The sequence below is a fragment of the Arabidopsis lyrata genome (genome assembly GCF_000004255.2).
Source record: "Arabidopsis lyrata subsp. lyrata unplaced genomic scaffold ARALYscaffold_7, whole genome shotgun sequence".
NCBI lineage: Eukaryota > Viridiplantae > Streptophyta > Magnoliopsida > Brassicales > Brassicaceae > Arabidopsis > Arabidopsis lyrata.
The window spans coordinates 11,683,774-11,702,792 of NW_003302549.1; the positions used below are offsets into that span (position 1 = coordinate 11,683,774).

Here is a 19,019-nt window from a genome sequence, read left to right on the forward strand (position 1 = left end):
AACCGGTAAATTGACTATCTGGTTGAGAGAGAGGTCTCTTAAAACGACCGCGCGTATTCGGCGGCGGTGGAGAAGGTTTCGTCGGGTGCGCACACGTCACCCACTCCGCGGCGCACTTTAGCACAACTCTCAACCGGCCACCTCCTTCTCGGCCCAATCCTTCATTAACCTAACTTTTTTTTTCTAACCTACGCCTCTCCTCTCCTCCGCCTCTTTATTATCTCTTACCCACCGCTCTTTCTACTTTCACTAATTTATTCTTCGCCGCCGCAATGTCTATCCCCGATGATGGATCTCCCGTCGCCATGGCCATCGATTCTTCCACCGCCGTAACCGTCGCCACCACCACTACTAGAAGAGTTCCTCCTCCGTGCTGGACCGACGAAGAAACCGCGGCGCTTGTCAATGCCTACAAGGATAAATGGTTCGCCCTCCGCCGTGGGAACCTTCGTGCGGCTGATTGGGACGACGTCGCCGCGGCTGTTTCGTCCTCGTCCACCGTGGGAGGTCCGCCGAAATCAGCAATCCAATGTCGACACAAGATCGAGAAGCTACGGAAACGTTATCGCGGCGAAAAACAACGGTCTCTTAATCGACCAGGCAAGTTCTCTTCCTCTTGGGATTTGTTCCCAATCTTGGATGCTATGGGATTCGCTCCGGTGACTCCGGCGGCCGTAGAAACTTACGATCCCGATGTGGATCATGATGATGAGAGTAACGGTTTGGATGGATTTAGGGTTAGATCGAAGAGGTCTGGGAAGTTTAGCGGTGGTTACTCTGATTCACCTCGAGATGTAGGAGATGGATATGGGGTTAGATCTAGGGCAAGGAGTAACATGAAATTGTATGGTGGTTTCAAGTCTGAGTTTGAATCAGATCACGATTCAGGAAGTGGATTTGGATTGAAGAGGAAATACAATGGGAATCCAAAGGTTAGTGCTGATTTCGATGCTGATTCTGATGATGAGATTGTGTTAGTCCCCAAGGCAACTAGGCTTCGGGGTCATGGTAAGCCTTCCTCTGGCGATTTTAGCCATGGCGGTGGTGGTGGTTTTCCGTTGAAGTCGTTTGGTGATCGAAATTTCGCTTCTCATGGATTTAAACCCAAGAATTTCAGTAAGCCTGAACCCAATTTCTCTCAGGATCTGGATTATGATGATGAGTTTGATGATGATAGAGCAGAGAGGGAAGGATTCAACTCGAGGATTCAAAGTTCTAGGAGCTCTTCGCGGGTGAATGGCTACAGCAGGAAGGATGGGAGCTATCCTCGAAACACTGGTGTTTCCAATGGCTATGGATCGTCTTCTAGGTTCAAGCATGAGCAAATGAATGCAGCAGCAGAAGTTGAGTCTGACCCGATTGATGAAGTTGTCTCTTCTGTTAAGATGTTGACAGAAATGTTTGTGAGGGTGGAGAATTCGAAGATGGAGATGATGAGAGAGATGGAGAAGTCGAGAATGGAGATGGAACTGAAGCATTGCCAGATGATGCTGGAGTCACAGCAGCAGATCATAGGTGCGTTTGCTGAAGCATTGAGCGAGAAAAAGAGCACAAATGCAAGGAGGCCAGTTTAGTAGTAGCAAACTCTCTTATTAAAGAGGAATGAACGGTTTCATAATATGGATTTTCATATGGTATAATGGTCAAATAGCTTTTGAGTGTAGTACGAAGTGTCTTCTTCGAGTTACTAGGAACCAAAACGGCAGTGAAATTTGATGCGAGTAATGCAGGTGAAGTTTTTAATTATTGGCATTTTGATAATTTGATAAGATGAAATTTGTGTTTGAACGTAGGTTAGCCAAATCGTTTTGCAGTGACTTTTTTTTTATGTTGGAACAGAGAAGTAACTCATTTTTTCCCGCCTTTCAACTTGGAAAATTCGATACTTTCCCATGGTCAGAAGAAATTCGCAGGTTGGTACAAATTGTCTACAGAACTTAGTTTCATATAAACAACTTTCACAGTCTATGGATGATACCTTAGTAGTAAACTTGTAAAGAGTTAAAAACTTAACAAAGGGACATAACTCATTCTACATAAGGTGAAAAAAACAAACCAGACACTAAAGTTGAGGGAAATTCTGGAAGAAGAGCTAATTCCAGAGAAGAAATTATTAAAACACTCTTGAACTTGAACGCTTCAGGCTTCATTACGATAGCTCCTGAGATGAGGTAAAGTACCTCGCTGGAAAGTCCACTCGGTTGGTTCCGGCGACGTTTATTACAAAAGAATGCCAAGATAGGAGGAAATAATATGAATCCTGTTATCACCGGGTATGCAAAGGGCAAAAGGGACGCTGCGACCTCCCCAAATCGGCTATTTGGACTTGGGAATGTTTCGATGAATGATGCAAAATTAGCCATCCCTATAGCTGCTGTTGAACCATAAAGAACCATCCACATAGGCAGTCCAATTATGAGGATCATGATCTCATAGAGAGATGAGACATGGTCATCTTCCCAGCTGCGTGATCATTATCTTGGGTTGAATGTTGAATCTGAGGAATTTTCCTGCCAATATCCACCAGGAGGACTAAGACCAGCTTGGTAGGTGGCTGTTACTATCAGTATAGCCACCAAAAGTATTGCACTGCGACTGTCATTACTATTTAAAGATCTGTGGCTAGTCTGGAACAAATGGTTCAGCCCTAAGAGCTTGTTCTGCTTCTCAATTAGCGATGGCCTTTCGCGCAAGAATCCCACAAGATTCATCGTGGGTCCAAAAAGTAATTTATGTTTAGCATTTCGGAGAAGTCTGCTTACTTTAGGGAAACAAGGAGATTGGTGAGTCTGAAGTATGTCCATTGCGGTCTTACCAGCCAAGTTTTTGGCTTTTACTTTCACAGTTCTACGTAGTAGCTTTATGACCTGCAAAAGCGAGCACACATTAACATCTATGTATTACTGATAACTCCACTCGTCAGTATCCCAAGAACTTTCACAAGAACACAATCGAAGAAAGCAAAGTCCCCCAGATGTTAAGAAGCTCCAAGCAAATACCAGAGTTATAATTTCCAGTTCTAGAGCAAGATGAGATCATATCTATTTTTATGGACCAACAGCAATGTTTGACCAAGAATTGGTATGGCAAAAAAAGAGTTTTAGGGAAAAAGAGTAACTAAGTGAGAGACTTATACCTCTGGTTGATTTGTCAACGCAGCAATATGGAAGACTGTGTTACCATCTTCATCCTTCCAGTTCAAGATTTCTTCTTTGTGTGCTCTCTGAACCCATCCCCATAGAACCTTAAATGCCAACAGCTGGTGGTTCCTGACGGCTATATGCACAGCTGTCTCGCAATTTATAGTTAGATCTTCTACAAACAAGAACTCGGTCAACAACTCTGGATGACCTATTTGAACCACATAATGCAAAGGGGTGATCCTTCCTCTTCCCTTGATGCTGACTAAGCTGCTGTCAATTGCCACAAACCCTCTCACAGTTCGAAAATGGTCGTTTTTCAGGGCTAAGTGCATTGGGCTGAAACCTGACGGGTTTAGCTTCAACGCAAGCGACGGCTTAAGGGTCATCAATTCCATGGCGAAATGAGTTTGTCCCCTTTCAGCTGCAATGTGAAGTGGCGTCTCACAAAAAGGCAGTTCATCAAAGTATCCTAGAATCTTTGGTTCTTCTTCAATCAACTCGTAGAGTCTGTCAATATCCCCAACTTGAGCCGCCTCCTTAATTCTCTCATAGATATCAACAGATGGAGCTGCCATATCCGATACTCGATATTGACAACCTTTTCTGCAGCCACAATACTTATCCAGGCAGCTCCTACAACTCCTGGTTAAGTACAAACACAAAGTCTCTGGCAACTCCTCGCATATGATTATGAAGGACATTGATTGTCCCAAGTCCAAACTATTCTTTTTTCATATATCTTTTTCTTGAAGTAACATGGCAAATAGATGGATTTAGTGAGTTTAAAAAGATGTTTGGGCCAAACACTAACTTAAGTACAAAAGACCAAGTCTCCGTCAACTCGTTGCATATGAATGACCTTGATTCTTTTAGAGATATATCATAACGTGACAAAATCAGCATTGAGCTTTACTTCATACTATAATATAATTGTTGGTGGATTTAAACCCACAATTCAAACCTCACCACGTTTACTAATTTTGTAATGTCCATTAACGGGTGTTAAATCGCGGGTTTGATACCACCAACAATTCAAAGATGAGAATTTTTTAAACCAAATATAATTAAATGAAGTATTTTTCTTCCAACCAAAAAAGTTAGTATTAAACATCCAAAAAAAAAATAGATAGGTATTTTTCGAGTTTTTTTCTCTAGTAAATTAGAATGTCACTTAACTAGTTAAAAGTCTTTTTGTTTCTCTTCAACATACTTTTTTCTTAAACTTATTAGAAAATAATCTGCATTATGTGCGGGACAAAACGATTATTATTTTTTTAATTTTTTTTATATATTGTTTGATAAACGGTGATGTATTATAGATTATCGAGATTAGTGAAATTTTCATTTATGTATTAATGTTTAACGACATCAAATAAACAGTTTAACGACCCACGTTTACGGTTTAACGTTGACAATAATGAGGTCAAATTTTGTAAATTCGAACTAGGATTGGGGGGGGTTTATTATGCATATAAGGTAATTCAGAAATTAATCTGAAAATTTTGGATACTTGGGGAATTAATTGAGAGTTTTCCCCAAGAACACACTCACTTGCATATTTACCATCATAACCCTCTCCAACCTCGTAACCACTTCTCGAGGAAGAAGGGTATCACAGACTCACAGTCATTTGAGACATTTGAGTACACAGCAATTTCAAATGTTATTAGATTCATACAACTAAGTGGACATGACGCTTATAAGCTGAATAGGTTCTGGCTTTTAGTGCAAAGTCATATAAACCTTCGATCACAATGGATTTCGATTCACATCTTTGTACAACAAATACCGAGACCTAGTCTTTCCGAGTGCAGCATACCTGAAACAACGAACAGTTGCTGAGATAGAGTGGTTGAATAAATATTTCAGGTCAAATCAATACACAGTTCCAAAAGAAAGCTCTATTCTTCTTGCAAAGGTTTGAAACAGAGTAGAATTTTTCATGTTGTGGGAAAACAGTCTCTTACCATTGAGGGACAAAAGGAGCCATCCATATGACATCACCAGCCTGAACTGGATACCTATTCAAAGACGAGATCATATCAAAGTTAAAAACATTTCTTGTATTGTGTGGAATATAGCTGTGCTTCCAGTAATATCTTGGAACATGCTTCTGATCACATTACATGACCGATGCAGAAAACTATTGTTCTTTGTTGTGCATGTGGTGTGTTTCTGGAAGTTATATAGATCCACAATTATGATTTATTAGTACAGTGTTGCGTACCAGTTATCGCCCAAGCGATAAATGCCTTGGCCCTCCAGAAGCAACAAACCATGTTGGTTATAATGAACTTCCTGTTCACATTGCAAAATTATTGACAAGACGAAATGGAAAAAGAACAGTTAAAAAAGCAAGTTATGAGCAGCAGATGGTGTCAATATCTGCATATGGTAATGAAGTTAACCTGTTCTGTACCTTAACATTCAGAAACTCTCCAGGCTGAAAATCCATAATCTGCATATGACAGACACAACAGTAATCAAGCTTTAGAGGTCTCAAAAACCGAAAGGATTCATTCGATCAAGTGAAGTGCTTACATGGATGTTGAAGTCATAAGCAAGGGACATCGGAAGAAGTTTCCGCAGTTCAAAAACCTGTATTAATAACAAAATAGATCTTCAGAAATGAGTAAATTAGGATCTAAAACTTGTATTACAATGTAACTGAAAGATTTTTCTATGCATTCTGAGAAAAGTGGAGAACTTTTGCACACTCACCTCACCAGGAGTCTCAAGTAGTGGTTGCTTGTCTGTGGAGCCAATGATAAGCTCTGTAGTATGACTTCCTAGATGTTCGTACCTAGAGATGTAGCAGTATAAGAGGAGTTTTCAAGTTGTTAATCGACGCGAAGCCTGAAATTTTCTTAACGTATTAAGAGGAAGGAGAAGAACCTCCGCTCGAAGACAACAAGTGTTGCAGACTCAACACAGTCCATGGAATGATGAAAGTTTGGAGGTAGGTACACATATGAATCAACCTACAGGAAAAATGGATTATCAGCAGAAAATGAAAAAACTAATGGAGAAATCTTGCAACCATTTCACCATCAAAGCTGGGCAGAGATGATGTAACCAGAAGAATACTGTGGTAAATTATTCTTTATACAAATCATACCGTCAATTGTTTTGAAGAACTGGATGTGTTAGTGAGTGTGACAGCACCCTCGACCACGAATACAAGACTTGAAGAAGATACAAAATATTGAAAGGAGTTAATAAGCAGACTATAGATCATAAGTGTAAGCAAATGTTAAAGATAGAGCTCATATAAGTAACAATACCGCTCTATGTCTTGTGGAGGCAAGCCTGAACTTGACATTTCTGCAAGAGGCAATAAAATCACCTAGATGATCTCCAAATTCTACGAGTAAATCATATAAAACCGCAAATCCTAAAACCCTAAATCACTTGACTTGTTCTGCGTGAAGCAAGAACAAGGCAATGTTCTAATAAGAATGAGATAAGTGTAGCAGCACACTCAAGAACAAAAAGCTAGTTCGTAAAAGATTAACTCTATTATCGAAGAATATAAGAAAATCATCCCAAGAACTTGACGTTCATTACTTGTGAGAAGAGAATGGTTTCAGACCTTTCATTTTCGCCAAGTACATGACAAAATGGGATCCTGTTGCCGGAGTGATCAAATATGCCCCTAATGTGTTTTTCCTGTAAATTTGAGCAACAAATAAGTGCAAGAACTTGCCAACTTTGGACTTTAGTAGCTATAAAATCAAGAAAAGTAGGGAGATTAAAAGAGAGTTATGTACCAGTCAGGTAAAGGGCTGTAAACATGACTTTCCGGTGTTATTAACGCATGATCTCGTTTGTATACACTTCGTGTGAAACCAGGCAAGTCTACAAAACAACAGAATCATAAATTTTCTGCTTAAACACTTAATGAAGATGCAAATGCAAAATGCCCAATTCCAAATTTGATCAGAAAACCAATCTAATTATTATACAAAGGGAGAACTCTCAGAAAGAGCCTATATCAGCAGAACTGAACATGAATGCTTCCATGGTTATGTCAGCCACCTAATTGATCAAAAGTTAAGAGCTTTTTGCATGACATGAGCCAGAAACCCTCTCAAATTAAACACTAATTCAAGTAATCCTAACTTTTCAATAACATAATCTCAAAATCAATCCTCTACGCCAAGACCTCGAACAATTGATCTAAAACAGAAATCGAACTTAACCAGCAAAAGTATCAAACTTTTTATAACACGAAGCTGTAAGAAAACACTTGAACCTTGGAGGTGTGAAGGAGAGAGTGTTGGATTCGTGGCTTTCCAATAAATGGGTTTCGTCTTCTCATCCGATTCAGCAATCGAAGGCGCTGAACAAAACCCATCATCGCTTTTCGAAGCTTTAACAAGACCTTTGATAACAAAGTTCTGATTAGCTTCACAGTATACAAAAAAGAACTTAAGAAGAATCTAAAAGATTCGTACTTACTGATAACGATGAAGAAGATTAAGTGACGTGATCGCATTTTTGCTGAGAATTAGTGAAACGATTCAGGTTCAATGCTTTATTCATTCATGTTTATAAAAATCTGAAGAACACGACAGATGATTCTCTGAAGTGGCCAGTAGATGTTTTTGTTCGGTAGCCTCATAAAATTATATATTTTTCGAAAAAGCGGAAATTCCCGGTTTTACTTCGGTTTGATTTGGTTTATTTTAAAATCGAAAACCGAAATTCTACTATTGGGCCTATCTGTTGAGCCCATTAATTAATGTTATGAAGCCCGAGTTGATACAGATCGTCGTTATCGTTTCAGGGTCTCGACGACTCTTCTTTCTCTTTCTCTTTCTCTCTGCAACAAACAAAAAATGGAGGTAGCAGCAGCGACTGCGACGAGTTTCACAACGCTCCGAGCTCGTACGTCAGCGATTATCCCGTCTTCAACACGTAATCTGAGATCTAAAGCGAGATTTTCTTCATCTTCTTCGCTTAGAGCTTCTCTCTCGAATGGCTTTCTCTCTCCGTATACCGGAGGAAGCATCTCTAGTGACTTCTGCGGCGCTAAGCTTCGTGCGGAATCACTTAATCCGTTAAATTTGTCTAGTTCGAAACCTAAGCGCGGAGTTGTCACTATGGTACTCGAATTTATACTTTTTTCAGTTTCTTAATTAACGAAGCTCCCTATACTGTTAGGATTTTGAAATTTTGGTTTTCGTGGCTATAGCTGAGATATATGCTCCCTTAGTAGTCGATTTCAGGAAATTGTGTTGGCCGAGAACTGTTGTTTCTTAGTTTTGAACCAGTGGATTAGAGTGATGAATGCTCATTCATTTTTATTGCTGAGATTTATGCTTCTGTGGTAATGAATTTCCAGAAATTGTGCTTCGACCAACTGTTGTTCCTTTAGCTTTGAACCGGCGAATTAATGGATTAGAGTGACTCTAGATATATGCAATTAGATAGCAAAGACTGCACATTCATTTCTGTTGTTTAATTAATCGGAAATGGTACATGTTTAGTTAGAGAGTTGAGTATGAAGATTAAATACTGCAGTTTGGGAAGAAATTATGTGCTGTGTGTTTGGCTGGTAAGGAAGAAGTTGAGTTATTATGTGGCAGAGTATTCACATTATTGTGTGCTACTTATAATATGCATCACTTGCTTTGATTATGATTATGGAGCCCCTGGCTGTCATAGAGAATTTGGAGGCTGCTATATTCTTCCAATATAGTTTTTTGTTTATTGTTGATCAATTCACTGTTGGTGAGCCTTTTCTTTTTCTAAGGTTCTTATCGTCGTGCTTCTCTCTTGTCAACAGGTTATACCTTTCTCAAAGGGAAGTGCACACGAACAACCTCCTCCTGATTTGGCATCATATTTGTTCAAAAACCGAATTGTATATTTGGGAATGTCTCTTGTACCTTCTGTTACTGAGTTGATACTCGCGGAGTTTCTTTACCTTCAGTATGAAGACGAAGAAAAGCCTATCTACCTTTACATAAATTCGACAGGGACAACCAAGGTAGGCTTCCCTTGGAAAGTCCATCATATTAAGAACGAATGCTGAATAGTTAAAATTGAAACTGTGGGTTGTTTCAAATGAACGATTAAACGTTTATAAATCATTGCCTATTCCTTCAAAATGTTTTAAGATAATTTATCTTCTCCAATTTCAGAATGGTGAAAAGTTAGGCTATGATACTGAGGCTTTTGCAATCTACGATGTCATGGGGTAATTGATCGTTATCCATTTTCTATACTTACTTTTCCCCTTAATAGTATCGGTAACTAGACATGAATCCTGAAACTACTTTCCTAAATATTCAAAACTGCACTTGGAGACAATTTTCATATCAAGCCTATTTTGGGGAGACTGACCTGTTATCCATGCAGCAATCAACTCTGACTTTATCTTTGACTTCAGGTATGTCAAACCACCAATCTTTACTCTTTGCGTCGGGAATGCTTGGGGTGAAGCTGCCTTGCTTCTTACTGCTGGTGCAAAAGGAAATCGTTCTGCGTTGCCCTCATCAACTATTATGATAAAGCAGGTTCTTTCTGATCGTTTCTTTTAGATATTTGCCTCTCCGTGAAGATTTTGGTTTTCTTATTCCAGTTAAAAGAAACAAAGGCTTAAGGTTCCTAATTTCTGTGCATGCATCTTTTACTCATCCTCATAATTTTCTCATGTATGTTTACTTTGTAGCCCATTGCTCGATTTCAAGGCCAAGCAACCGATGTTGAAATTGCAAGGAAAGAAATCAAGCACATAAAGACAGAAATGGTGAGAAGATAAACTTGATATGAATCACATAGTAGAGAATCAAGTTTTGACCCTTGTAATGTACGTAGAATATCTTAGTTTGATCTTCATTATGCAACAGTGTCCAGTTGTGTGTGTGATTTGGGTCTTTTAATAGGGAGATATAAATATATGTAACATGTAGGCAATGGGTGTACACTCGCAGACATCTAAATATGCATCAATTAGCCATTAATAGTATGCACTTGCTAGCATTCTCATTACGATACTTTTCACTTTTATCTTCAAACTTATCTGAAAAGTTGTGTGTCCGTTCTTTGTAATGTTATGTTCAAGGTCAAGCTGTATTCAAAGCATATTGGTAAATCCCCGGAGCAGATTGAAGCTGACATGAAACGCCCGAAATATTTTAGTCCCAGTGAGGCTGTTGAATACGGGATCATTGATAAGGTACGATAAATGACAGAAAAATCCGCAAAACGTATGAGTGGTTTTATTTTCCATCAACATAGAGTCATTATCTTCTGCATAGTTGAATTATTTTCTTCCTGTAATCTGTTTGCAGGTGGTTTACAATGAAAGGGGCAGCCAAGACAGAGGAGTTGTGTCTGACCTTAAAAAGGCACAACTCATTTGAATCTCAGAATTGTCTTCCGAAATCCCATGATTAACAGGTAAAAGCTAAAATTTGCTCGCTGTCGTTCCACATATCGATTGTAATGATGATGAAATTGCTTTTTAGACTTTAATCTCCTATAATTACACAAAGCATACATTTTACACTTCCTGGGGGGATATTCTGGAATCATGTACCACTTTCGTTCTGTCAAATTTGGACCAATTATCCCATTGTCTTGCATTTACTAACAAAGAGGAACACCTGTAAAAGTTATAATACTTTTTACACCTCATAAATGGTTTATGATAATTACTTTAGCATTCAAGCAATAGCCTTATAGAAACCCGACGAACACATGGGGACATATATTTTGTAATGTAAGTGCTTATAGTGGACTCGTATCTTCTAGTTTTGCATCCCCTTTGGTTCAAATAGTTGCTTCCCATTTTCCTCTGTTGCTCTCTTAGGACCCATTTTTTAGTGATATCATTTTCATTGCCCATTATAAAAAACTTCACTATTGATGGCAGACACCTATCCAAGGATTATGCTCCTTCGGACACTAGAACTCATATAATTGGTTGTCTTAAACAAATCATTAAATCTCAAACCCTTGCCTTCTTTGATTGTTTGCCTATTAGCACCTACCATTGATAGGTCGGGTGACTAAAAGCAATGAAATTCTACTTGTAATTCTATTGGCTTCTCCTCTGAAAAAAGTAACTTTGTTATGACAGATAATCATTATGTTGTGAGCTGTGACATTTTCATTATGTTAAGACTTCCAATACTATCAGCTTCCTGTGTAAAATTTACTCCGTTATGACATTATCATTTTACTGTGTTTCTTTACTTAGGTTGGAGATTTGACCGCTGATCAAATGGGGAATCGGTGAACCATTCACCGGCGAACTGAGGTAAAGTCTGGAAAACATGTTAAAAAAAGTTTACTAGTAATGCTGCAATTGTAGGGTTATTTGAACAGAAACAAACCCATATGTGTAGGCTTATGAATGCCTAGAAACAGGATTTGGTGTATCCCTCTTTAGTATATGCTTTAGATGTTTTAAAATGAATCAATTTCATTTGCTCAACCTTAATAATCCCGTATGTGTGTATGTGTTACAAACCAATATGTTTGTGTTCACACCGAGCAAGAACGTGTACCGTTTATGGAATTAGATGGAGATAGACATCAATGAGCGATGGACATAACGATAAAATGCACCAACCCCATTATCTGTAATATCCCTTTTTCCTATGAAAAGCCCACACTTGTCATGAAACACGCAATGTTTTGTTGGACTCACAACATGTCGACTGGTTTAATGACGTCATCGGTTCCGTACGTGCCGGCGAATATGAATTCTTCCACTAACTAACCATGATTTGGAGTTAGGGTGGTGCGTATTTATATCATAACGAAACGTTGACAAGAAAAAAAAGTCATATCTAATCATTTTTTTGTTTTGTTTTTGGATCTCTACATTTCAAACTTAAAGGCTGATCTAAAACAAAACCAAGGGTATACAATTTCTGTAACTCGAGACTCAAAATATTGAATCAAAAAGTGATTCATGGTGGTTTTAAGTGGTTTTAAAGTTTACTGATGACCGTTTAAAATTTAAATTGAGAGAGTCGAATGATTGAAAAGTTTACTTTTTATCTTTCAAATTGAATTATACCTCATAAGAAAAAGGGAAAGTTACTAGATTAACCCAAATTATGAGTTTAATTACTAGAATGTCTCAAAAAATTTAGGGGTTAAATGAGTTATTTTCATGACCATAATACCCTTTCTCTCTTTGTTAGGAATAAAAAAAAAGTCAAAAATACCCTTAAATATATTTAAAAAACGTGGTGAAAAAAATTTTGGAAAAAAAAATTATTTGAAAAATCTGCTGGGTTAGTTGTGACAGGTTTATTTACCATGACAGACTTATTTTTCTATGACAGATTTTTTACGACAGATTTTTTTTCTCCTACAGACTTACTTAAAATAGATTACGACAGATATTTAATTTGTAGCAGATATTTTTTTCACGACAGACTTATTTTATGATGATACCACAAACTTTCGTAATTTTGACAGATTTATTAAAATGTGTGGCAGATTTATTGTTTTAGTGGCGTTAGACTTATATTTTTCGAGAAAAATCTGTCATAATGTAGAAGATCTGTTATTAAAAATATAATTACTAGTTTGACTTATTAGTGATAACAGATTTATTTTATGTTATGACAGTTTTTTTTTTTCTTAACAAAAATCTCGAGTGTGATAGCAGATTTGTTATATAAAAATATAAATTGCTAGAATGACATATATTCACAACCGAAATATTTTATGTTATGACAGATTTTTTTAATATTATGACAGATTTCAGATAGACTATAAAAAAATCTGTCGTATGATGACAGTTTTATTGATGAAAATAAAATTTTAATCTGCACAATAAGGTAATGACAGACATATTCTTATCGCGACAGACTTATTTATAATAAAATGGTTCATGTGTGGCTGTCTCCTTGTTAATATATGATAAAGATAAATTTTTCTTCGTTTTTATATATTTTTTCTTTTTAATTTTTTTTTGTAGTTTTTTTGTTTTATTTTTTAGTTATGTATTTTTTTTTCATTTTAATTTTTTTGTCGTTTTGTAATTTTTTTTCTAATTTTTTTATTTAATTTAGTTATTATATGTTAATTATTTTATTTTAATTGAATTGAAAATAAAATGGGTAGTTGTTTTTTTTTTTTTTTTCAATTTATATATATTTTTCATTTGTATTTTTTGTTTTTTTTTTTCAATTTTCGTTTTTGGTTTTATATCTTTTTGTTTTTTATTTTTTATTTTTTATTTTATTTTTTTTCAATTTATATATATTTTTCATTTGTATTTTTTGTTTTTTTTTTCAATTTTCGTTTTTTGGTTTTATAATTTTTTTTTGTATTTTTTAATTTTCTATTTAATTTAATTATTTTATTTTAATAGAACTGAAAATAAAATGGGTATTTGGTCTTTTAACACAAAATTTGTGTTATTCTAGTAAACCACAATATTTGGGTGTTAATCTAGTTATTTTTCTCTAAATTTGAGTCAAACTAGGTAATTTTCAGTATGAAAAATTTGAATTTTGGTAAAATAAACTCTGTTGAAAACGTATTTGTGGTAGAGAGAATGATTGTATATAAACACCACTATGAATTGAATCTCATTCAAAAGAATATTATATAATCTGTAACAAGGGGAATATATATCTAGGAAGGTAGGGGACTAGAAATACCATTAAGTGGATCACAACCAAACCAACAACGAAAAGGTTTAATGAATTCTCTATTTCTATTCATACTAGACTTTACAGTATCCTTTTTGTCTTTCTCTTCTCCTAATCGTAGTTACATTATAATAAGAATTTATTTTATTCAAATACAAAAGCTAGGCTGCTGCTAATATCCTATACCACCAATTGTGTTACTCTTATTGACATCAATAAAATTAAGATATACACATTTAAGACCAACGGTTGCTTACGTGATGTGTTTATCTTAGTTTGAACATCGACAAACTATAGAAAGTTATTGCATGAGATATTTTACTCAATTTATGAATTATAGAAAGTTGTTATAAACCACATGTTGGATGGACTCCATAACCGTGGACCTTATGCATATTCTAGAAGGCCCATGTCCATGTCCTAGAAGGCCCATGCCCATGTTCTTGAAGATTCTCCTTATGACGGCCTATATTGTACTTAGTGGGCTTTTAGGCTTTAGGGTTTACTAGCCCAATGGGGATTTGTCTCCCCTCATCATGTATATATATGTATCGAAATCTCATTCATTAATCAATAGAACAACACAGTTTACAACACGTTATCAGCACGACTTGCTCTTAACGAAAACCCTAAAACCCTAACCCTAAAAATCGCGGCACTGTTCATCGCCGACACTGTTCATCTCAGTACTGTTCATCGCCGACACTGTTCATCGCCGACACTGTTCATCGCGGCACTGTTCATCGCGGTACTGTTCATCGTGGTATTGTTTGCGGTTCGTTGCAGCAGCGTGAGTTACCGAGGTCTTTAGCTCCCGGTTCTAGTCCATACAACCCCATAAGGTGAAAGGTAACATCAAAACCCTAAAGCTAAAGAACCAACAATTGAACTTGAAAGTTAAGCAAAGAGAAACCCTAAAACGAATGATGATTGATTAAGTGATTGCTTTGCTTGTATGATTTGATTGCTTGCTTGATCCGATTGCTTGTTTGCTCGATTGTTTGACTCGTTTAGGTTGCTAGAAAAAGTTGATTATCGCTAAACGAAAATACATAAGCTAATAACCGAAACTTTAAAGGTCTAAAAACCTAAAACCTAAAACGAATCTAATCCAAAAAATTCCATAAGTTTAAATCGGCTTGATTGAGATTGTTTAGGTTGTTAGATTGTTTGCTCCTTTGATTGATTACATGCTTGATTGAGATTGTTTAGGTTGTTAGATTGTTTGCTCCTTTGATTGATTACATGCTTAACACCCTAAAACTAAAATTGCATGCTAAATAAAATAGGAAACCCTAAAATCTAGGAAACCTTAAAATCCTAAATAAAATAGGAAACCCTAAAATCTAGGAAACCTTAAAATCCTAAATAAAATAGGGAATCTTAAAATCCTCAATAAAATAGGAAACTTTAAAATCCTAATAGAAAGCATGAAAACCTAAATAAAATCCTAAATCCTATTGTACTCTAAATCCTAATTAAATTAGGAAATTCATAAATCCTATTCAAGATAGAAAAACTTTAAGAAATAGAAAATTTCCAAATCCTAATTAAAATAGGAAATCTTAAAATCTAAAATCATAAGTGAAATAGGAAAATTAATCCTAAAGTAAAGAGGAAAGTAAATCCTAAAAGGAAAAGGAAAAGTTAATCCTAATCAAAAGAGGAAATCTAATCATAAGCAAAAGAGGAAAGTCAAATCCCTAAGTAAATCGATTCATGGTTCGGTCTCAAATACCGCATGACACTAACGATTACATGATTTTGACTCAAAACTTTTCCTTGTAGATGTTGAATTACAACTTGTACTTTACTGCCCTAAATCTCTTAGGAGATAATTATTTTAAAATGGGCAATGGATACTAAGATTATCCTAAAGTCAAAAGGACTTGGTGAATGTATCTAATAAGGTAAGAATGCCAAGAGAGAAAGATAGATACAAGGCAATATTAGCCACCATCTTATTGAGAGTCTCATAATCCAGGACTATAAGTCCGTGGATGAGTCTATTGCTAGATGAAAAAAAAAAATAAAAATAATGACTTACAGATAAAAACAGTGAGTTACGACCTCATAGATTAACCCCATTACCTAATGCCAATAAGGCCGCAGAGGATAAGAAAGAATCCAAAGAATCTAACCACGTCTAAAGTGATAGACCACACGGCCGTGACCGTTGTGGATGGAAAGGACGTGGTTGTGGCCACTATAACTCATCCGGCCATGGGAACCACTATAACCGTGGATGTAGACCCAATTCCGGCCGTGGTCGAGGGCGAGGACGATGTGGTATTTCCAAACCACAACACTCGACCAAATGAGTATACCATAGATATGGAATGGGAAACCATTGGGCTAAGATATGTAGGACTTCCAAACATCGTTGTGACCTCTATCAAGAGAGTGTAAAAGGGAAGAATCCTAAAGCCCATTTGGTATATAAAGATGGTGAACATGATCAAGATGATCTAATAGAGTATGAAACTTCTGATTGCATAAAAGAATCAAGTTGATAAATCTTACTTCGACATTAAAACCTCTATGTTTTCTTTGCATTTTATGTGTTCATTGATTGTTATTTGCTTGAATTTATTTTATATTATTTTATGTTTAGAACATGATTCTTGTCCATATAAGAAATGGCCGAGGACAAGAACATAATTGTGGTGGATAGTGGAGCCACACAAAAGATAAGAGATATTTTCCTAAATCTCATAATGAAAAATGCCAATATTAGCACCATAGCGGGTATAGCTAGTCTTATTGAGGGCCATGGTCAAGCCCATATACTTTTATCAAAGGGCACGCATCTTGAAATAAGCGATGCCCTATATTCACCCAGATCGAAGAGGAGCTTGTCAAGTTTCAAAAATATAAGATTGAATGGTTTCCATATTGAAACAAAGGGTGAAGGGAACAAAGAATTCCTAAATATAATTGAGATCACCCAAGGACATAAGAAAGTCCTAAGAGACTATACCCGCATTATCCACTGGTCTCTACTATGCTAAAATCGATATGATCGAAGCTAATATGGCAATGAACAAAGAGTTCATCGAGAAATTCACTTTATGGCATGACCGGCTTGGCCATCCGGGTCATAGTATGATGCGTAAACTAATAACTAATTCAAAGGGGCACACCCTAAGAGAGAAAAGAGTTATCCCTAAGAATCTCACGTGTGAAGCATGTTCACAAGGGAAACTCATTATAAGGCCATCACCGGCTAAGGTAAATAAAGAGACCTTAAAATTTCTGGAAAGGATACAAGGAGATATATGTATGGTCCTCATTGATGCATCGACAAGATGGTCGCATGTTTGTCTCCTATCTACTAGAAACCAAGTGTTTGCTAGGTTATTGGCCCAGATAATAAGACTGCGAGCCCACTTTCCAGATTTTCCGCTTAAGACTATACGTCTAGACAATGCCGGTGAATTCACGTCCCAAGCGTTTAATGACTACTGTATGTCCATGGGGGTAAGTGTGGAACATCCCGTAGCACATGTACATACACAGAATGGATTAGCGGAATCCTTCATTAAACGAATTCAATTGATAGCTCGACCATTACTCATGAGGTCGAAGCTCCCAGTAGCCGCTTGGGGACACGCTGTTTTACATGCATCAGAACTTATACGCATAAGGCCATCTAGTGAACATAGATATTCACCATCCCAATTACTTATGGGTCATGAGCCAGACATATCCCATCTAAAGACTTTCGGGTGTGCCATATATGTACCGATTGCTCCACCACATAGAAACAAAGATGGGACCTCAAAGGAGGATGGGAATATATGTTGGATTTGATTCTCCCACCATTATTAAGTATCTAGAGCCAACTACGGGTGATCTATTTAAGGCTAGATACGCGGATTGTCATTTTAATGAATCCGAGTTTCCTACTATAGGTGGAGAGACGAACAAGCTGGGTAAAGCAATAAAAGAAATATAATGGAATCAAACATCCTTAAATTGGCAAGATCCTCGGACTCTGGCATGAGAATCAGAGGTCCATAAGATTATACATTTGAAAAGCTAGCTAATCAATTGCCAGATTCCTTTGTTGACCCAAAGAAAGTTACAAAAACGTACATACCAGCTTGTAATGCACCAGTACGTATTGATATCCAAAAGGGAATCAATGAAATTGCTACCGAGTCTAACACACGAAAGAAACGTGGTAGACCAATAAGTTCCAATGATAAAAACCCTCGGAAATTAAATAAAGGTGCAATAGGAATCCGAGGTTACTAAGGAAACCATCCCAGACATGGAGATAAGGCCGGCCGGCTCTAAGGTACAGGTACCATACAATGTAGCTTGGGACGCCAAGCTGCAAAGTATTAAAGGTCCTGACCATAATAAATCTCAAATCGATTATATCATGTCTGGAACATAATGGAACATATAAGAAATGTCGACATAAGATGATTTTGCATGCAAGGTAGCACTTGAATTTATGAATATAAATGAGGATCAGGAGCCCACGTCTATACTAGAGTGCACTCAAAGACTTGATTGATTAAATGGTACAAGACCATAAAACGTGGAGCTAAGAATCATTAAGAAAGGTAATGAGTTTGGTCCGACCTTAAGGACACCATTCGATGTAAAAACCAGTAGGACACAAATGGGTCTTTGTGAAGAAGATAAATAAGAATAATGAAATCGTGAGATATAAGGCACGGCTTATAGCACAAGGATTCTCACAAAGACCGGGGATAGATTATGAAGAAACATACTCCCCTGTGGTGGATGCTAAGACATTTAAATTTTGCTAAGTCTGGCTATATAAAGAAAAAGACTTGATTTGCGGCTAATGGATGTAATGCCTGCATATTTATATAAGTCCACTGGATGATATATATGAGATTACCAGAGGGTATTGAGCTCAAAGATAAAGATAAGAAAGGGTCTCGAGACCAATACTGCATAAGGCTGAACAAATCGCTTTATGGACTGAAACAAAGTGGACGCATGTGGTACAATAGATTAAGCGAGTACCTAGTCAGAGAAGGTTATAAGAATGATCCCATCAGTCCATGTATCTTCATAAAGAAATTTGCAAACGAAGGGTTTGTGATAATAGCAGTATATGTGGATGATTTGAACATCCTTGGAACCTCTGGGGAAATCGCCCAAACAGTCAAATATCTAAAGAAAGAATTCGAGATGAAAGACCTAGGCAAGACAAAATTCTGTTTGGGATTGCAACTTGAGTACGTGAATAATGGAATCC

At 36.8% G+C, this 19,019-nt stretch overlaps 4 protein-coding genes across 4 annotated transcripts; 2 read left to right on the forward strand and 2 right to left on the reverse strand.

Annotated features, from left to right (window-relative positions):
- The first annotated feature begins 4 nt into the window (after nt 1-4).
- LOC9304159 lies at nt 5-1,788 on the forward strand. The gene has a single exon (XM_002868041.2). The coding sequence runs from the start codon at nt 273-275 to the stop codon at nt 1,572-1,574; it is 1,302 nt and encodes a 433-aa protein (XP_002868087.2). The 5' UTR covers nt 5-272; the 3' UTR covers nt 1,575-1,788.
- Nucleotides 1,789-1,929: 141 nt separating this feature from the next.
- LOC110226697 (ankyrin repeat-containing protein BDA1-like) lies at nt 1,930-4,145 on the reverse strand. The gene is made up of 2 exons (XM_021019169.1): nt 3,137-4,145; nt 1,930-2,867 (listed from the first exon to the last, which is right to left on the reverse strand). The coding sequence occupies exons 1-2, from the start codon at nt 3,842-3,844 to the stop codon at nt 2,475-2,477; spliced, it is 1,101 nt and encodes a 366-aa protein (XP_020874828.1). The 5' UTR covers nt 3,845-4,145; the 3' UTR covers nt 1,930-2,474.
- A 516-nt stretch (nt 4,146-4,661) lies between these two features.
- On the reverse strand, nt 4,662-7,785 carry LOC9304160 ((S)-ureidoglycine aminohydrolase). Its single transcript, XM_021017546.1, has 13 exons — nt 7,605-7,785; nt 7,399-7,527; nt 6,914-7,001; nt 6,736-6,812; nt 6,428-6,467; nt 6,262-6,328; nt 6,039-6,124; nt 5,865-5,946; nt 5,685-5,741; nt 5,563-5,601; nt 5,371-5,441; nt 5,111-5,164; nt 4,662-4,962 (listed from the first exon to the last, which is right to left on the reverse strand). The coding sequence occupies exons 1-13, from the start codon at nt 7,639-7,641 to the stop codon at nt 4,893-4,895; spliced, it is 897 nt and encodes a 298-aa protein (XP_020873205.1). The 5' UTR covers nt 7,642-7,785; the 3' UTR covers nt 4,662-4,892.
- A 137-nt stretch (nt 7,786-7,922) lies between these two features.
- LOC9306196 (ATP-dependent Clp protease proteolytic subunit-related protein 4, chloroplastic) lies at nt 7,923-11,598 on the forward strand. Its single transcript, XM_002868042.2, has 8 exons — nt 7,923-8,251; nt 8,935-9,138; nt 9,293-9,348; nt 9,541-9,667; nt 9,823-9,900; nt 10,216-10,329; nt 10,445-10,553; nt 11,356-11,598. The coding sequence occupies exons 1-7, from the start codon at nt 7,985-7,987 to the stop codon at nt 10,514-10,516; spliced, it is 918 nt and encodes a 305-aa protein (XP_002868088.1). The 5' UTR covers nt 7,923-7,984; the 3' UTR covers nt 10,517-10,553; nt 11,356-11,598.
- The last annotated feature ends 7,421 nt before the right edge of the window (nt 11,599-19,019 follow it).

Coding starts and splice junctions, on each gene's coding strand:
- LOC9304159 (XM_002868041.2), top strand. CDS start 273: ATGTCTATCCCCGATGATGGATCTCCCGTCGCCATGGCCATCGATTCT.
- LOC110226697 (XM_021019169.1), bottom strand. CDS start 3,844: ATGTCCTTCATAATCATATGCGAGGAGTTGCCAGAGACTTTGTGTTTG. Junction 2,868..3,136: donor CGTTGACAAATCAACCAGAG/GTATAAGTCTCT, acceptor TCGCTTTTGCAG/GTCATAAAGCTACTACGTAG.
- LOC9304160 (XM_021017546.1), bottom strand. CDS start 7,641: ATGCGATCACGTCACTTAATCTTCTTCATCGTTATCA. Junction 7,528..7,604: donor AATCTTCTTCATCGTTATCA/GTAAGTACGAAT, acceptor TTGTTATCAAAG/GTCTTGTTAAAGCTTCGAAA. Junction 5,947..6,038: donor CTTGTTGTCTTCGAGCGGAG/GTTCTTCTCCTT, acceptor CTACATCTCTAG/GTACGAACATCTAGGAAGTC.
- LOC9306196 (XM_002868042.2), top strand. CDS start 7,985: ATGGAGGTAGCAGCAGCGACTGCGACGAGTTTCACAACGCTCCGAGCT. Junction 9,139..9,292: donor ATTCGACAGGGACAACCAAG/GTAGGCTTCCCT, acceptor CTCCAATTTCAG/AATGGTGAAAAGTTAGGCTA. Junction 10,330..10,444: donor AATACGGGATCATTGATAAG/GTACGATAAATG, acceptor ATCTGTTTGCAG/GTGGTTTACAATGAAAGGGG.